Raw genomic sequence first — 17,724 nt, 5'->3', positions numbered from 1 at the left:
AAACAGAAGTTTCTGTCATGAAAAAGGGCAAGTTGCATTCATAAAAGGTAACATTCACATTCAATATCTGTTATATAAAGGAACACATGTATAAAATTGTATTTTAAGTGGGGAGGGGAGGAAGTAAGTTTGCAGTCCCTCTTTTTTTTTTTTTTTTTTTTAAAAGAAGCTGAAAAATGTTTCTTCTCATCAACTGTGTTTTAGTTACATCTTTTTATAGGCAACCATATTTTAAAAACCCCCATAACTGAGAAGTTGGATGAGTGGCACAACAGTGATATTAATTATATCTTCCACTGGTAGGTAGGTATGCAAATTTGCATTTCAATTTGTATGTAATTCCTGACAATTTATACTATCCTCATACAAAGATTAGTTTCTGAAAATGTTCACTAGTACTTCGAGCGAGTCTAGTTACTTTTCTTAACTTTCTGTGTCACTAATCAGTGTGATTAATCTGCAGGGAATTGTTAGAAACACTAACCGGTTTCCTTCAAGATTTTCCACCTTTAAGCTCCGACTGACCTTTTAGCTCATTACTGAAATGTGTCGTAACAATACAACTTGTATTGTTTTATATGAACAACAATCACGGTATTACTGTGTTACTGTCAAATTATTGCCATTCTGAGCTATCTAATCTTTGGCAGGACCTCAGCTGCAGGACCTCCCTAATTCCAGAATTAATTCTTCTGTTCTCTCTTATACCACAGGTCCCCAAGAAGCAACAGATGTGGGGTTTGCTAGTTTTGAATCCAGAGGGTCATACCTTTAGTTGGTGTACATCAGCATAGTTCTGCTGGAGTCCGTGGACCTACACCAATACACTAGCTAAGGCTCTTGCTCAAGATAGCCAACCTGCATTTCCAACACTCTACAGCCGGTCTTCTAGAGGTTTGGTGTTAATTCCAGCCCATCCTTGTGGATCCTCACATCAGTTTTGGTTTCAGATGTACGTCTACAGTGAATGGTTCACTCTACACCAGAATTAATTATTTGGAGATGGAAAGAGAAAAATTTGGTTCCAATCAAGCTTACTCTTAAAATGCAGGATAGTTATTCCCTCCTTCCCCCTCCATCAGTACTCCTGAGAACATGCCACAATCCTGCTCTTGCTGAAGCCAAAAGGAAAAATTCAGCTGGTGTCAGCCGGAGCAGAATTGGATCCCAACAACGCAGAATGCTACACGAAACAAACCAGGAGGGAGGCGGTCCGCGTCGGACTTGGAATGGTCTCAGATCATTGGAAATCTGCCTTTCAGTGCCCACATTTTGAAGATTATGTAAACATACCAACAAACAGAACTGTGCATTGAAGCAGAAAGCTCAGAGTTGGCAAACAGACCATATTGTCAGTGTATCGGGTGGATGTACCCCTCGTGCTCGAACGTGTAGGCACAACATGATAGCAATCAACACTGGTGACCAGACAAGAGCTAAGGCTCCCTTCTAGTCCCGTGCGATGAGCCAAAGGAAAAAGGGTCTTGGTTATAGGGACTATGAAGGGGAATGCAATCCTCGCCCCTGTCCTCAGCAAGGAGGGGCTGAGCCGTGGCCACTTTTGCCGTGAATGGGGCTGAGCACTCCCCCATCCATGCTGGGTCTTAGGAGCTGTGGGGTGTCCAACCCACGAGGCCTGCTCACATTTCCCCCCACCCCATGTTGAGTAGCATAGAGCAGTCATGATGTGCAGGGGTGGCAGAAGCCTCTTGCATGCAGTTTCCGCTCCTTCCCCTTGCTTTCCATGAATGGCAGGCTTTGTGTGACTGCTTAGATATAGATGAGGGTTTGCCTGCAATTACTGGGGATGGGGGGAAGAGAACCCGATCCAGCTTCCCCTAAGGAAACGTCCCAACTACTTCAGAGGCAGCAGGAGAGAGGCCAAGAGACTGATCAGCCGGTCGGTGTTTTTTAAAACCAAGGCTATGACCAGGCATAGAATCAGGTGCGCGGCTTTCTGATCACAGTAGCGCCAACTCCTTTGCAGGTTTAGAGTTTCCAAACTTTTTGAAGGGAGGGAAGGGAAAATAATTTTTTGCAAAATTCTTTTCTGTTGTTCATCGATATTTCATGGAGATGGGAATTTTCTGTCCAGCCCTAATTTCTAGTCTCTCTGGGCATGAGCAAAGCAAAGCCTAAAGGTAAAATTGTCAAAAGTGCCCAAGTGACTTGGGAGCCTAAGTCCCATTGACTTGCAATAAGACTTGGGAGCCCAAGAAAATGGGACTTACATACCTTGAAAATTTTTACCCCAAGTCTTTCTTTTTTGCTTTATATGGCACAGGGACACCTGGGCCATACAGGATGATGGGGGAGTCAACCTGGTGGGAAAATATCATTCAAAAAATAAAATGCCAATTGCACTTAATCTGTGCTCACTCAGGACTTTTTATAATCAAAGTAGTATTGTTTTCCTGCATAATAAAAAACAACCAGAAGTTGGTTGCCCAGCATTTTACCTTTATGCTGTGCACACGTGGCGTTATTAAATCAACATCTTAACCTGCAATTTTTAAAAAAAATCTGCGGATTTTAGAACCCAGTAAAATGTTACTCAGAGAGCCAGATGCATTTATTCACTTATTTTTAAACTGACCTCCCCTTTTGTTGATGCAGATCATGAAGATTGCAGATTTATCTGGTATTATCTGCAAGCACAATCAATGTCAATGGGTCACTTAAGGCCCGGTTGTGACTACCATTCAGGTCTTGAAGGTGTCGAAACAACTGCAATTACATTCACAGAAGTGTGAGCATAACTACAGAAGCCCAGTTAAGCTTGGGCTGAAAACCTGCCACAACACAACTTTTATTTAAGATTCTTTCCTGACTAAGGAGATTTTCATGAGTAATGAAGGAATTCTGTGTATTTTCAATACAGAAGGGGAAAGGTTTAGTTATTATGTCTTCCTCCTGTTCCAGAAACAAACCTGGTAACGTGGAAAAGAAGTCCTGCCATATGAAAACTCTTCAAATATTTTGATCAGCTCCTCAGAAATGTTCAGGCTGACACACGCTTCTGCATTTTAATAAACAGAGAACATTTAAACAGCTCTAACCCTGCTGTTCGCAACTGGACATTTCACACCATCAACAGCTCAGTCCGTCAATATTTTCAAGTACTTCTGCTGCATGGATTTAAATGCTGAACTTTTCTAACAATCACTTCCTGGCTTCAGCTGCTGGTGCACAACTCTCATGAGCGGCCACGGGAGCTGTGCAAGACGACAGAACATGGTTCTAATTTCGGGTCCAACCCAACTTCCATGATGGGAGCCTTTCCAATGTCTTCCATGGGAGCTGGACAAGACCGTGATTAAGCACAAAGGCTGTGCTACTTCTTTGGTCAGGCAAAAGAATAAGACTTTAGTGGCCATTCACTGCTGTTGGATGAATCTGTAATGGAGGAACCTCCTTCTAGTCAGTGGGCATAAGGAGTATCCATGTGTCTCTAAAGTTTCTATGGTTCCATTTTTATGGAATTCTAGACGTCCTTTTCTCCACTCCCGATTCCATGGACTTCTTATGTCCCAGTCTTTTCCATTTTCAGACTTTGAAAAAATAAGGGCCGCAGCTGCTTGGTCAGCAAAGCTGCTTACAATACGTGTCATTTTAAAGGAGAACTGTGAGTTCAAACACACGGCTTGTCCTGCGGCATGACAAGGTGCAGTGTTTAAAGTTGTTGCATTTGAGGTACCCTGAGATGGTGGTGGTGTGTCAAGTTAGTAACAGCGTCTTTGATCTTCATTTCAGAAATGTATCCATTCTCCATAGGTTTGTAGGACAATAGCATAGGCAGATTAAAGGGTACAGTCTGTAAAATTAGAAGGGAAAAGATGGTTTACTTTAATCTTTACATTCCAAAAATCATAGTTGTGTTATTCTAAACAACCAAGTATTAGAATTTGCTAGGAGAATAACAGGAATGGTGATAAAAAGACAGTGATAAAATGCCAAACTGCATTCACAGTGAAGGGGAGAGAGTAGTGTGACAAATGAATTTGCACGGTTTTCAAAACGCTACATTAGGTCAAGGATTAACTTCTGACTTGCTCTCCCCTGGGATTCTCATATTAATTCAGTCCAACTGCACCTGGCACCACACTGATTTGTGAAGGGAACCGACCACATCTGATCTGATGTTAATGGAGGCAAATATTTACCAAGAGAAACTCCTGTAATATAGGAAGGATGGGATCTTTCCCAACTAATAGCACTTAGTAGACTAGGGGGAATTTCCTCCCTTTTTTAAAGTTGATTTTTTTCCTTGCTGCTTCTGGTCTAACATTACATTTATTCAATCATTCTATGCACACATGTGCATGTCGAATAGGAGGTGAAAGAGGTTGATATCCATCAAGAGGTGTAGAATAAGGCACGAAAAACCTCACTGGCTAGTGTATGTGACCTGAAAAGCAGAACATTTAGGAAGCAATATGCTTCCCAGATGGAAAAATTATTGCAGCATTTAACTACTAAAGAAGTGGGTAATGTCTCTGTGGGAAGATCCTCAGTCAGATCTGAGTGATCAGATGGCTGAAGCTGGCTACAGGCATAAATATTTGACATGCATGTAACACCCCTCTTCCATAAGACTTCCCCCAAAGTAAGCAGCGTGGCACACAATTTAACAACCACAGTCTTCTGGGATTGGAAACTGGGCTTTCAAGTAGCCGACTTCTTGTTAGCAGGATTCTTAGAGCAACCAACTATGCAAAACATGAGGCTCAGATGATCAAGCCATCCTTTGGCTGCTGGGTGTCTGCAACACACTGGTGCTCCGATGGGACAGGGGCTACTGCAATATCAGGGTTGCCATCACTGCTTCGGTGCTCCTGCACTGCCCCCAGGTGAGTGGGGAGCGCAGACCTTTTGCAGAGGCTGTATGCCTCAGGGCGTCCACACAAAGATGGGCAAATTATTTGGAACAATGACGCCCTCAAATATCAAATATTTTTCATGGATTGCTGAAAATGTGGAAACAGCCTGTTTTCACTAAGAATTTTTGGAGTGGAAATAGGTGCATTTTTCTGTGCCTCAAAACTGTGATAACATTTAAAAACCTAGCCATCTCTATGGAACCTGGCGTAAAACAAAAATCTGGGTGGCAGAGAACTGCCCCAGCTGGTGACACATTTCCTGCAAAATTCAGCCAAACACAGTGTGACTTTGCCCCACTCACCATTGCAGTTCAGAGAACACTCAGGGGTGCAATGGGATTCCAACTGACTAGCAATGAGATCAGCAGACTTCTGGGCCTAGTACATGTGAACACCCCACCCCAGAGCAGCCTATAGTCCTGTCAGAGGAGGTGGGCCATTTGCAGGTCTATTTATTTAATCTGGTATGCTGACCAGGCTGCGTGGTCCATCAAAAGAGGAAAAAAATTAAAGACAGCAACCGAGCCAAATGAATCAGACTGCTTGAAAATAACAGCATGCAGCATCCCTAAGTCCAGGAGGTTGTAGAACAAGGGTTCTCAAACTGGGGGTCAGGACCCCTCAGGGGCTTGCAAGGTTATTACATGTGGGGTCGTGACCTGTCAACCTCCACCCCAAATCACGCTTTGCCTCCAGCATTTATAATGGTGTTAAATATATATTTTAAAGTGTTTTTAATTTATATGGGGGGTTGCACTCAGAGGCTTGGTATGTGAAAGGGGTCACCAGTAAAAAAGTTTGAGAGCCACTGGTGTAGAACAATCACGGAGTTAAATGGAAGTGACATTTTTATTCTTAGGGCTCTGTTAATAAGGGCATTTATAAAGGGCAGCACCCTCCATTTTTAGCCCACTGGTAGACTTATAGGTAAGCAATCTTTCATTCGGGACAAGACCCCCTCCTTCCTCAAAGTAAGTGTCCGAGCTGGTACTGAGAACAGCAATCCTTGTTTCGGTACAAAATAGTTACACTAAGGAGCAGCAGGGTTAATACTTGGGAGTATGAACATCCAGACTAGCACAAACATTTACTAACAAAGACCAGTAAAAGTAGGCTTTTTAACCTGGAATCTATTTGCCTCAATGGCTCCCTTACTTGCAAATTTATATACAAATACCTTAGGAGGAACAAGAAGACATTTGTAGCAAGGTTGCAGCTTTGTGCTGGCACCTGGCACTGCCCGGCTATGTGACATTTCTTCTAAGTGTGAATGAAATTTGGCACTTTTATAGATTTCTACAGCTAGAGGCATAGAGAGTGATTCTAAACATGATTATTAAAAAGCCAAACATGTACTATAGTAATTATATGTCTATACACACACACACACACACACAAGTGTGCTGTACATATAATCAAATACAGTACATGTTTAGATTCAATTCTGTTCACATACATTAACATTTCTTTCTCTAATTCTGACAGAAAAGCATGCACTTACAAAAAAAAACAAACCCATAACCTTTGAATTGATCCAGATGCAATAATGGAATAATTTTAATCATTGGGATTTGGACATTTCATTACAAATACATGAGTATTAAAGTTTTATGATCACTGTTAACATAATTTACTGACAGTATGTTCAGTCTCAGTTGTCTCAATATTACTGAAATAAACTTGGCTTATGCCAATTATACTGTGCATTTTAATTACATACAGTGGGAGCTTGGAACTCTAAAGAATCTGCACACATCCACTGAGGTTCAAAAAAGTTGTTTAGATAGCTCCAAAGATTAAAATGTACACCAAGCATTGCACCTTTATGTTTTGCAAAGACAGGTGCCCCACACCAACAACTGAGAAGATTATAAAACCTATATTTTAATTGATTTTTGGAACATTTGGTTAATCTGTGCCTTTAAAACCATCCCAATTCTTTTGGACAGGGTACCTGTTACTATACATTAGACTCGTCTGAGAATGTTCTTAAAAGAAGAGGTCTGACAGAAGGTCTGGACGACAGTGAATCAGATTCCTTCCTATTGCTCAGTTTTTTCTGTAATAGTGAGGCAAAAATACTTAAAGCACATGAGAAATGTTCATCTACCCAGTGGTGTAACAAATAAAAGAAGCCTTATTGAATCATTCTGTAAGAAAACTTTAAGGTAAATAATCAAAAAGACTAACCCAAGACATGATTTATAAATGCCAAGATTATGAAATATTGGCCAAATTTTTCAAGTATGAGTGCCGAAGAGTAAGGCACCTTCGATGAATATGAGTGGTGTGTGCCACAACTCTGAAGATCACCCCCGCTTATTTAGATGCCCAGTTTTGAGCATCCAAGTTGGGAAGTTTCTCGGAGAGGGAAAGAATCCATCACCCTCTGAAGTAGTATTTTTGGACACTGACAAGTATGTGGCAAACACAGCAAGGTGAAAATGAAACCAGCTAGGAACATGCATAAAATGCTCTGGTCTCTTACCATCCCCATAGAGAGCAGCTGCAATTGAGAATTGCACTCAGCGTAACTGGTACAAAATCTTTGTTTATTTTGTCGAAACTTTATAGCTTTTACGAATAGCAAAATACATTCTTTACTGTCATGTGAGTAAATATTGTTTTGTTAGCCAAAGGAATGTGTTCAAGAAGTTACTGCTAGCCTACGGAATTGGCCAAGTGCGAGATGGACTGTTTGCACACAAATCAAATAACTGGGAGCACAATCAAAATAAAGTAGATTGTTGTTTCCATGTTTCGAAGAAAGCTTTATCTAACGCACTCAAACAGGCTCTACGGGGGAAAAGTGGGTATGTAAAGACAGGGAAAGATCCACAGTTATTTCTCACAACTCCATGGATTTCCATGGAGCTGCACCGTTTTACACTAGCTGACAATCTGGTCCAAAATGCAGATTGTAAGTCCCCTGAGGGTGTAACCTGTCTTACGTCTGACTGTCTGTCAAGCACCATGCACACCTATGGGTCGTATTAAATAATGAGGATGCATGCAACAAGCACAGCTGAGCTGATGTGCAGCAAGTTGTTGCAAAGCTTTAAATAACGGGATAGCGACACCAAAGGGAAAGGGGTAGACAAAATATATTTAAATGAAAAGGTACCTTTAAAAAACTGTTTATTGCACAAGCAGATCTAAAAACCACAGGTTATCATGGTTATGCATTCGGAGAAGGAAAAAACAGCAGCACAAGCAAACTTGTACTGATTGAGAAAGGAAATCACCTTATTCATTCCAAGAAAAGCTGTGATTGCTGGAAGTTTGAGAGAGCATGAAGATAGTGGATGGTCCTGAGGAAGGAAGGCGTTTCGTTACCTAGTTCGCAACAGCACAAAAAGGTGGAAAATGGCAGCAGAGAGAGAGAGAAATGCAGAAACCAAAAGAAAACATGAATGCACTTTGCATTTCAAAACACTTGCACAGAGAAGCATTGACAAATACAGGCCGAGTGAATAGCAGTGCACTGAAGAGAAACATTACAAAATGGGACCGCTCCAGGTGAAACCCCAGCCTCACTGAAGTCAAGGGCAAAAATCACATGGATTTTGATGGGGTCAGGATTTCACCCGCCATTTTTCAAAGAAGAGACAGGAGTCACTGCTCTTGCTATTCAGACGCACTGGCTTTTGAAATCTTAGACAGCACGTTGGAAGTTTAGGCACCTGAATAAGTGGGATTTTCCACCAAAATCAGTGGAGGCTGCGGCTCCTCGACACCTTTCAAAATCAGGCCACTTACTTAGGCGTCTAGTTACAGATACAAGCGTCTAACTTTAGACCCTCATGTCCGAAACTCTTGACTACAATTTAGTATTGCTACTTGAAACATAACATCTTGAAACCCCCATCTTGTCTTTTTTATGTATATACACATCGGGGTGGCCAAACTTACTAACCCTCCAAGCCATATAACGACAATCTTCAGAAATTCAAGAGCCGGCACACAGCTGCCGGGGCTCGAGGCTTAAGCCCCACTCCTGCTGAAGGAGGGAACGACCAAACTACTATGTTGGATGGTAGGTGTCTTGCTTGCCTGTGTGAGCACAAGGGATGAAATCCTGTCCCCGGTGGGTACATCTACACTGCAGACGCTAAACCTGGGCCCTGACTCAGTTTGAGACCAAGCTCCCCTGCTGTTCACACCCAAATCAGTCTGACGTGGGTCAGTGAGCAGTCAGAACCCAGGTTCTATGACCTGGCTAGGGCACTGGGTCAGAGCCCAAGTCCCGGCGTGATCTGGGTCCAAGCCCTGTTATTTTGCAGTGTGGACACAAGTCAAGCTGCAGACCCAAGTCAGAAGGGCTGCATGGTGCCATATGGATGTGTTAGCACAGCTGTGAGACCTGGGTCCAGCAACTGTAAACCCAGGTTAAAATGCAGTGTGGGTGTTAAAGCACAGGCTTGGATGCATCTAGTTCACAATCCCAGGTCCCGCAGTCCCAGGCTTAAAGTGCAGTGTAGACACACCCCAAAGAAGTCAACAACAGAACTCCCAATGACTTCAGAGGGGTCAGGATTTCACCCTTGGTGAGGAAGTTCTAGCCAAATCAACAGTGGCCCGGCCACAACTTGGTCAAGGACGCACCTTTTACGCACAGACCAGCCCAGGGATTTTCAATGACTAACTTTTGGGACACAATGCAAAGCTGGAACGACCCCCCCACCAAACTCTACCCCAGAAGGAAATCTTGGCACCAGACTCCCAATCTACTAGATGCTGTCACCTAAGTTCCTACAAGACCCAAATCCTGCTCCCACTAAAGTCAATGGGATGAAGTTTTAGACCTGAGTGTCTTTTCAATCACCAGACTCATTATACCACATTTCTCCCACCTTGAGGAAACTTCCTCACCACGACTGCTGAGATTAAACCATTCTTTTCCTTTGAAATTGGCTAGTCTAACTTCCTAAAGTCATTAGGTTATATTTTTAGCGTCTTAAACAAAAAACGAAAAAGAAAAGAAAAATTCTAACATGGTGACTCAAGGTCTTAAGAATTGGATGTCACCTACCACCCACCAAGCTGGTTAGCCTTCTTTATAAACTGAAGGGAACACAGGATAAGCACAGATTTTTAAAGAAGAGTCAGATACTAGGTTTCTCGTCTTTGTTCTGACCCATTAATGTTCTCAGAACCAATGTAATAAAGAGTTAAAAGGAAAACAAACACTGGCTGTTGAAACCTGTCTGATAAACATAACAAAGATTCCAACAGTTTTCATTGCTTATAAAATTGAACACTAATAATTGGTTTCACAGATTTTGTTATTTCATAGGCACATGTATTGCACTATCAATATTGTGCCAAGGGAATCTAGCAAGTGTTTTAAGGAAACATCTTTAAGACTTTGATATTTTTATATTTAGTTAAATACCAATTTTTGGTCAAAATACAGAGACCAGAGAAAAAAATTACCCTGAAAGAAGTGCATAGAGCTTACAGAAAAGTCATACAGGATACCAGAGCACCATGAGAAAAATCTCTTCTTCCTAAACTTCAGTATTTGAAAGTAATTTTACAATTTCATTGAACACAAATTCTGATGAAACTCAATGTAACCATTTATGTTTTAAATGACACTAACATTCTTTTACATTTAGGGTCATTACATTACTAATGACTGCTTAGTAACCTGCTGCTTAGAGATGTGCAAACAGAACATTGAACCTAAATTGCTAATATACCCCCTCTGAAAATAAATACATGAGTTATGGGAGGAACACAGAAGGACAGGCTAAAGTAGCTGAGCATTAGCAGGTGCCAGGAAAGGAGGAGGAGGAGGAAGTGGTGGAGGTGTAGAAGGACGGGGCTAAGAGCTCTGATGTGATGTTGCAGAGATGTTTTTAACGACTGCAGAAGCACATAGCAGGGAACATGAACTTTTCATTTTCGTTAACATAGAATCATACGACTGAAAGGGACCTCAAGAGGCCATCTAGTCCAGTCCCCTGAACTCATGGCAGGACTAAGTATTATCTAGACCATTACTGATAGGTGTCTGTCTAACCTGCTCTTGAAAATCTCCAATGATGGAGATTCCACAACCTCCCTAGGCAATTTATTCCAGTGCTTAGCTACCCTGACAATTAGGAAGTTTTTCCTAATGTCCAAGCTAAACCTCCCTTGCTGCAATTTAAGCCCATTGCTTCCTGTCCTATCTTCAGAGGTTAAGAAGAACAATTCTTCTCCCTCCTCTTTGTAACAACCTTTTATGTACTTGAAAACTGTTATCATGTCCCCTCTCAGTCTTCTCTTCTGCAAACTAAACAAACCAATTTTTTTCAATCTTCCCTCATAGGTCATGTTTTCTAGACCTTTGATCATTTTTGTCGCTCTTCTCTAGACTTTCTCCAATTTGTCGACATCTTTCCTGAAATGTGGTGCCCAGAACTGGACACAATACTCCAGTTGAGGCCTAATCAGCACGGAGTAGAGTGGAAGAATTACTTCTTGTGTCTTGCTTACAACACTCCAGCTAATACATCCCAAAATGATGTTTGCTTTTTTTGCAACAGTCTTACACTGTTGGCTCATGTTTAGCTTGTGGTCCACTCTGACCCCCAGATCCCTTTCCGCAGTACTCCTTCCTAGGCAGTCATTTCCCGTTTTGTATGTGTACAACTGATTGTTCCTTCTTGCACCATCTTCCATGCACTTTCTAACCACAGCTGTGCTGGCTTTCAATGTTGGGGAAGTAGGCAAAGATAAACTGGTGCTTTTCACCAACATTCAAAGACAGTTACCACCATTAAAGCTTGCAGCAGACAATTTCTATTTTACAAACAGCCCCTCCCACCACTCTTCCCCTTCTTTTAGCAGAGTGAGACTGGCCTTCCGGAAAAACTGCATCATGCATGGGAAAACCCAGTGTCTTTCTTGAAGAGAGAGCAGGTAGTGATAAAGAAAGAGGACAGCCTGGTGGTTAGGGCTCTAGGCTGGGACTCTAGAAAACTGGGTTCTAATCCCAGGTCCACCACAAACTTCCTGTGTGATCTCGGGACAAGTCAATTAGCCACTGTGTCTCAGTTCCCCAGCTGTAAAACAGGCCATGGGGATTACAGTGGATGAGAAGCTGGGTATGAGTCAGCAGTGTGCCCTTGTTGCCAAGACGGCCAATGGCATTTTGGGCTGTATTCGTTAGTAAGAGGATTGCCAGCAGATCGAGGGATGTGATTATTCGGCACTGGTGAGGCCACATCTGGAGAACTGTGTACAGTTTTGGTCCCCCCACTACAGAAGGGATGTGGACATACGGGAGAGTCCGGTGGAGGGCAACGAAAATGATCAGGGGGCTAGAGCACATGACTTATGAGAGGTTTCAGAGTAACAGCCGTGTTAGTCTGTATTCGCAAAAAGAAAAGGAGTACTTGTGGCACCTTAGAGACTAACCAATTTATTTGAGCATAAGCTTTCGTGAGCTACAGCTCACTTCATCGGATGCATACTGTGGAAAGTATAGATCTTTTTATACACACAAAGCATGAAAAAATGGGTGTTTACCACTACAAAAGGTTTTCTCTCCCCCCACCCCACTCTCCTGCAGGTAATAGCTTATCTAAAGTGATCACTCTCCTTACAATGTGTATGATAATCAAGTTGGGCCATTTCCAGCACAAATCCAGGGGAGAAAACCTGGATTTGTGCTGGAAATGGCCCAACTTGATTATCATACACATTGTAAGGAGAGTGATCGCTTTAGATAAGCTATTACCAGCAGGAGAGTGGGGTGGGGGAAGGTATTTTTTCATGCTTTGTGTGTATAAAAGATCTTCTACACTTTCCACAGTATGCATCCGATGAAGTGAGCTGTAGCTCACGAAAGCTTATGCTCAAATTAATTGGTTAGTCTCTAAGGTGCCACAAGTACTCCTTTTCTTTTTATGACTTATGAGGAGAGGCTGAGGGAAGTGGGGTTATGTAGTCTGCAGAAGAGAAGAGTGAGGGGGGATTTGATAGCTGCTTTCAACTACCTGAAAGGGGATTCCAAAGAGGATGGCGCTAGGCTGTTCTCCGTGGTGGCAGATGACAGAACATGGAGCAATGGGCTCAAGTTGCAGTGGGGGAGGTCTAGGTTAGACATTAGGAAACACTATTTCACTAGGAGGGTGGTGAAGTACTGGAATGCGTTACCTAGGGAGGTGGTGGAATGACACAATGACACAGGAGTGACACAATGAGAGACAGGGTGCCTCTCACTAGGTGCAAATGGTGCATTGCTACCCTGAAGTCTCTCAGGTGTTTAGAAGAACGGACGCGCCTCTTCCAAACAAGGGAAGTGTTGTGGTATATTCTCTCATTCCTTACCTGATGGTTTTTCCTTTTCGCATTTTTAAAAACTACTAGAAGAATCTCCGGGAAAAGGCTGATAAAGATAAGGAGAACTATGGCCAGCCAGGCTGAGATGGACGTCACCATATGAGCAAATATAAAATACATTCGTTGCTGCTTCAAGAAAGGCCTGAAAGAGAAGGGATACAAACAGGCTCAGACAATACAATCAGCCACTGCAGTTTTCCAGCGCGGTGAGATTCAAATGAAGACTAGCACTTTCACGGGACACATTTTCATATGGAGGAGGAAGGGGGATGTCTGCATGTGTAAAGAGGGCAGCGCTTGTGCCTGCAAAGATCCCCGTTGCCGCTGCTTTTATTTTACTCTCTCTTCTAATTCTCATCTGGCTGCTCCGCAATCTACTGAAACTGCTCTAGAAGCAAGTAGTAGCTCCCTCCCAGCAAAGATTTGGAGCTTCTTTTCCAATGCCATCCTCCAAGCCAGACACTGTTTGTCACAGTCACTCTCCAGCTCCATCCTTGAATTCTCTCCTGATTCTTCTCCTCTTACTTCTACATCAGCAACTCCTCCTCTGCTCTGCTGCTGTGTGTCTCTCAGACAGTCAGCTTTTGCCCCTACTTGATGTAGTTTCAATCACCATTATCCATGCTGAGGGCTCCTGAATCTCCCTCGCTATTCAGTCTCCCACCTCTGACAGTCCCACACCTCCTGCTGGCCACCCTGTGTGGACCCACAGCTTCCCCCTCCTCTTCTCAATCATAGGCAGACATGTCACTGCCCTCCCTGGAATGTGATGTTTTAGGGCTTGTCTACACAAACACTGAGTCTGTGGCAAGCTGGGGTTTGAATCTGCTCCCACACTTCAACTGCCTATGTAGACCCTACTGATGCACATTAACAGTTCATTCGTGCCCTTTGATCTAGTCCTCTTTGTAAGGAAAGCAGATAAAAGCTCAGTAATAAAGAGTTATTGCGCATTGCTGGTATGGGGTAGATTCACAGCCCAGCTTGCCGTGAACTAAATCTTTGGGTAGATGAGCCCTTATTCAAACTCTTTCGTCTTCTCCATTCAGACAGGCCACCTAACCATGTCTGTTTTCCCCCTAAAACCACAATTCTAGGTGCAGCCCTTCCCTCTCCACTCAGCAGCTGAAGCCCTTGTCCAGGCATTCAGTATCACACCTTCCTCCTTGACTCCTGCAACGCTGGCGTCCATCATCTCCCTGCCTTTCATCCTACTCTCCACCAAGCCAGCCAAAATGCTGCTGCCAGGTCATGCTCTCCTGCTACTCTGACCACATCACTCCCACCTTCAAATCCCTTCACTGCCTGCCCTTCATCTTCAGCTACCAGTTCCTCAGCCAGTTCTCCAAGGCCCTTCTCAGCCCCGCCACTGTCTGCACCTCAGCTCTCATGAGTGTTACTACTCTGGCTGCCTGCCGCCTTAGATGTCCCTTTTGTATCCGTCTACGTCTCAGCTACATACTTGTATCCGGGCTTTGCTTGCAACACTCTGCCATTTTTCCTGTTAGCCGCCGCCACCACCTTCTCCTTCAAAATCCCTCCTTTGTGCTCTGTTTCTACCAGTGTAAAAACAGACTAACTCTTGAAATCAGTCGTTTCCCCTGATTTCAAGTGGTGAAACTCAGAAGAGAACTCAGCGAGAGGGTCTCTTTTTGTTACCTCTCATCTTTCCAACAGACAAGCTAGATCAGGTCAAACATTCGTTAAATGCACCAATGCGCGTATGTTACATTCAGATTGTGCTGGTGTCAGAACAGTATTTTTGCAGCTGGCCAGAAACTCTGGGATTATGTAAAAAAAGTTAATCCTGAATCTATTCCAACTACTTGTTGGAAAACGCTCCCCAGGCAGGGATTACTGCTCTCTAAACACACACAGTTTCATCTTACATTGCAATCACCTCATGCATTTTCAAAACATGTTTACTTCGGCTTCTCTTTGAAGACATTCTCAATTACCTAACCAAATGGTAGCGCGTGTGTAATAATTAGACTCTTCGGAGAGCCATTGCTTGTCATTTTTCCTGCCTGTTTTTCTCTCCTACCCCTATTCCCTTATTTTCCGTCTCATTTTTGACTGGGGGGAGAATTTTCAAAAGTGCCCAAGTCTCAATTTCAAAAGTAGGCACATGGGAGCCGAAGCCCATTGGCTTTCAATTAAATGTAGAGTCTAAAGAGCCTATAGCATTTTGAAAAGGAAAACTCTGAAAATTTTATCCTGATCTCCACAAGGCCAAATCAGCTTTCACTGCTTTTAAGGCTTCCCCCATATGTTATCGCCTCGCTATTTCTCGGTCATTAACATTTGCTATGATCTTAATCCCTGAATACTAAGAGCAAGGCGTTTTGATGCCATCTCTAAGAAGCAAAGACAAACACTGACTTCTGAAATGAGGTTTTACCTTGTCTAGTCTGTACAGTAAAATGCACAGAACATTAATATTAAGGAAACTATTATTGAGAAAAGTTACCCAAAATACATCATTTTACCTGAAACTTGGACTCAAGTAGAGCTTTCTGAGATGGTTTTTAGTGGTGGAAGTCCAGAGACTCAAGGCCCCCAGAGGGTTAATTGTATCTTTCCACCTCTCCTGATGACAGAGGGGAACTGACAGATGCATGGGAAGGAAGCTTCATACATAAATGAGGACAAGAATTCTAAAGCATCAGTTGTTTAGCATTAGCTCAAAATATTTAGCTATGCAAAGTAAACGCTCCAGTGGAAAATTCACGAATTTCAGCGTAATGAGATAGCTGGTAAGATTACAGACAAACATCTGTTTAACATCTTAGAGTCCAGAGCAAACAATGCCCGTAGCCCTGAAAGTTACCTGAGCTTGTTTATTAGCAGACAGAGACTGAAAAATGGACCCAGCACCTACTGGCTTGTGGGCAAAGCCTACAACTCAGGGTGCTATCCCTACCAAATAAAGGAATACCATGGCTGAATGCTGTTTATTGCAGGGGGACTCAGTCTGAAGCATATTAAATAGAAAGTTGCCTAACAAGTTTAGTTTACTCTGGTTCACCTGCTTTTGTTAGACACGTTGGGTAAAATCCTGGCCCCACTGCAGTCAGTGGGAGACAGGCCTGTCTCTTCCTGGCTTCATTCCACATTTTCCCCCTTACGAAGTATCACTGAGTATCAATTCCTGCATTATTTCCATTGTCTCCTTCCTCTGTTCTCCTTCCCCCTCTATTAGCATCTTTCCCACAGTGTGTGCGTCATCACCACTACATTTTCTCTCTCTCTCCCTCCATGTCACCCATCCACCCACACAGCGTTTGAAATATTTACTAGGACAAATTAAGATGATGGCCGTAACATCCAAGAATACCCCCAGGTAAGAAACCAAACCCCCCTTCTTCACCAAAGCTCTTGGATTCATGCCAACGTGTCGTTTGTTTGCAAGCTCCATCTTTTGTAGACCCCAGCGAATAGGTGTCTGATCAATCCAAACTCTTCTGGCCACTGGAAGGGGAAGGCCCCCATTCTCCCACCTTCCCTACCCCACTACACATGACCCACAGCTCCCTGGTTGCTGCTCAAGTAATAGTGATCTCCACTACCCTACCTACTAGCTTTCCCTAAGGAGTAGGGAAATTAACCGGGGTCTCTTAAGTGACCCTGTTTCCCACAGGGAACTCACAGTAGCAGCAGTGAAAACTGACAAGATTCAGCGTCAATTTCCACTTGGTTACAGCATGGGAAAGCCATGAGCGGCAGCAGCATTAGAATGGTCTGTCTGAAGACTGAGGAAGACAGCTCTGCATCATATCGCATGTGAAAGGTTAGGTTTACAGCCAAGGGGCTAGAAACTCCATTTTTGTTTTTAAAGGTAAGCTTTGCTTCTGTACAGGTTGATAGAAAGCCGTTCCAAGCAAGTACTATCACCACAAGCAAGTGGCTTTTACAAGCTCTGTTAATACACAGTGAGAGTTCCTTGACTTATCTCAAAGGATAATGAATCACTAATTCCACCATCACAAAAACAAAACAGAAAACAAAAAAACATCCCCAGCAGTTAGGTATTACTGCAGTTGCCATGAAACAATAAATAAGACAGTTTCACATTTGGAAACCATCATCTAAAGATGTTCATTAGCAGACAGACCAACTTTAAGCTCAGTCTGCTTCTTGGTGATTTTCTTCCACGCAGTTTGCACTATTTGCTGTATATTAATCAGCATCTGATACTAAAACTATTTACTGATTTTAGGGATCTATCATTTTAGATTAACAACATTTCCCACCCACAATCACTGGATTCCTGCAGCCCATCACACCCATGAATTCGGCCATCTCTTTCACACAATGCAAGCTCATTCACCTAAAGACAAAACAAAAAATCACTGAAAGAAGAAAGATACTTGCCAAATGATTCCTCCCCAAAAGAACGAGAAAAAGACATAAAAGGCTAAGGAGCCCCAAATCACAAAGTGGTTCATCCAGGTCCAGAATCGAGTATCTAACGCTAGCTATATAGGTGAAAACAACAAATGGAATA

General features: G+C 42.9%; 1 protein-coding gene across 10 annotated transcripts in view; it reads right to left on the bottom strand.

Annotated features, from left to right (window-relative positions):
* Positions 1-134: 134 nt before the first annotated feature.
* Positions 135-17,724, bottom strand: part of ATP11C (ATPase phospholipid transporting 11C (ATP11C blood group)) — a 119,418-nt gene continuing 101,828 nt past the window's right edge. For 4 of the 10 annotated variants that reach the window (XM_074962679.1, XM_074962680.1, XM_074962673.1 and 1 more), the window contains 3 exons: positions 17,592-17,695; positions 13,206-13,359; positions 135-3,814 (listed from right to left, as the gene is read on the bottom strand). In XM_074962679.1, coding sequence (XP_074818780.1) covers positions 3,674-3,814; positions 13,206-13,359; positions 17,592-17,695 — 399 coding nt within the window. In that variant the 3' untranslated portion in view covers positions 135-3,673. Of the gene's footprint in view, positions 3,815-6,834; positions 6,940-8,125; positions 8,217-13,205; positions 13,360-17,591; positions 17,696-17,724 lie in introns of those variants that run through there. The other 6 variants (XM_074962676.1, XM_074962675.1, XM_074962677.1 and 3 more) reach the window with 6 other exon arrangements.

The sequence above is a fragment of the Natator depressus genome, chromosome 9 (genome assembly GCF_965152275.1).
Source record: "Natator depressus isolate rNatDep1 chromosome 9, rNatDep2.hap1, whole genome shotgun sequence".
NCBI classification, from domain to species: Eukaryota; Metazoa; Chordata; order Testudines; family Cheloniidae; genus Natator; species Natator depressus.
The sequence above is the reverse complement of the archived record's forward strand: the minus strand, read 5'-3'. Positions and strand labels throughout refer to the sequence as shown.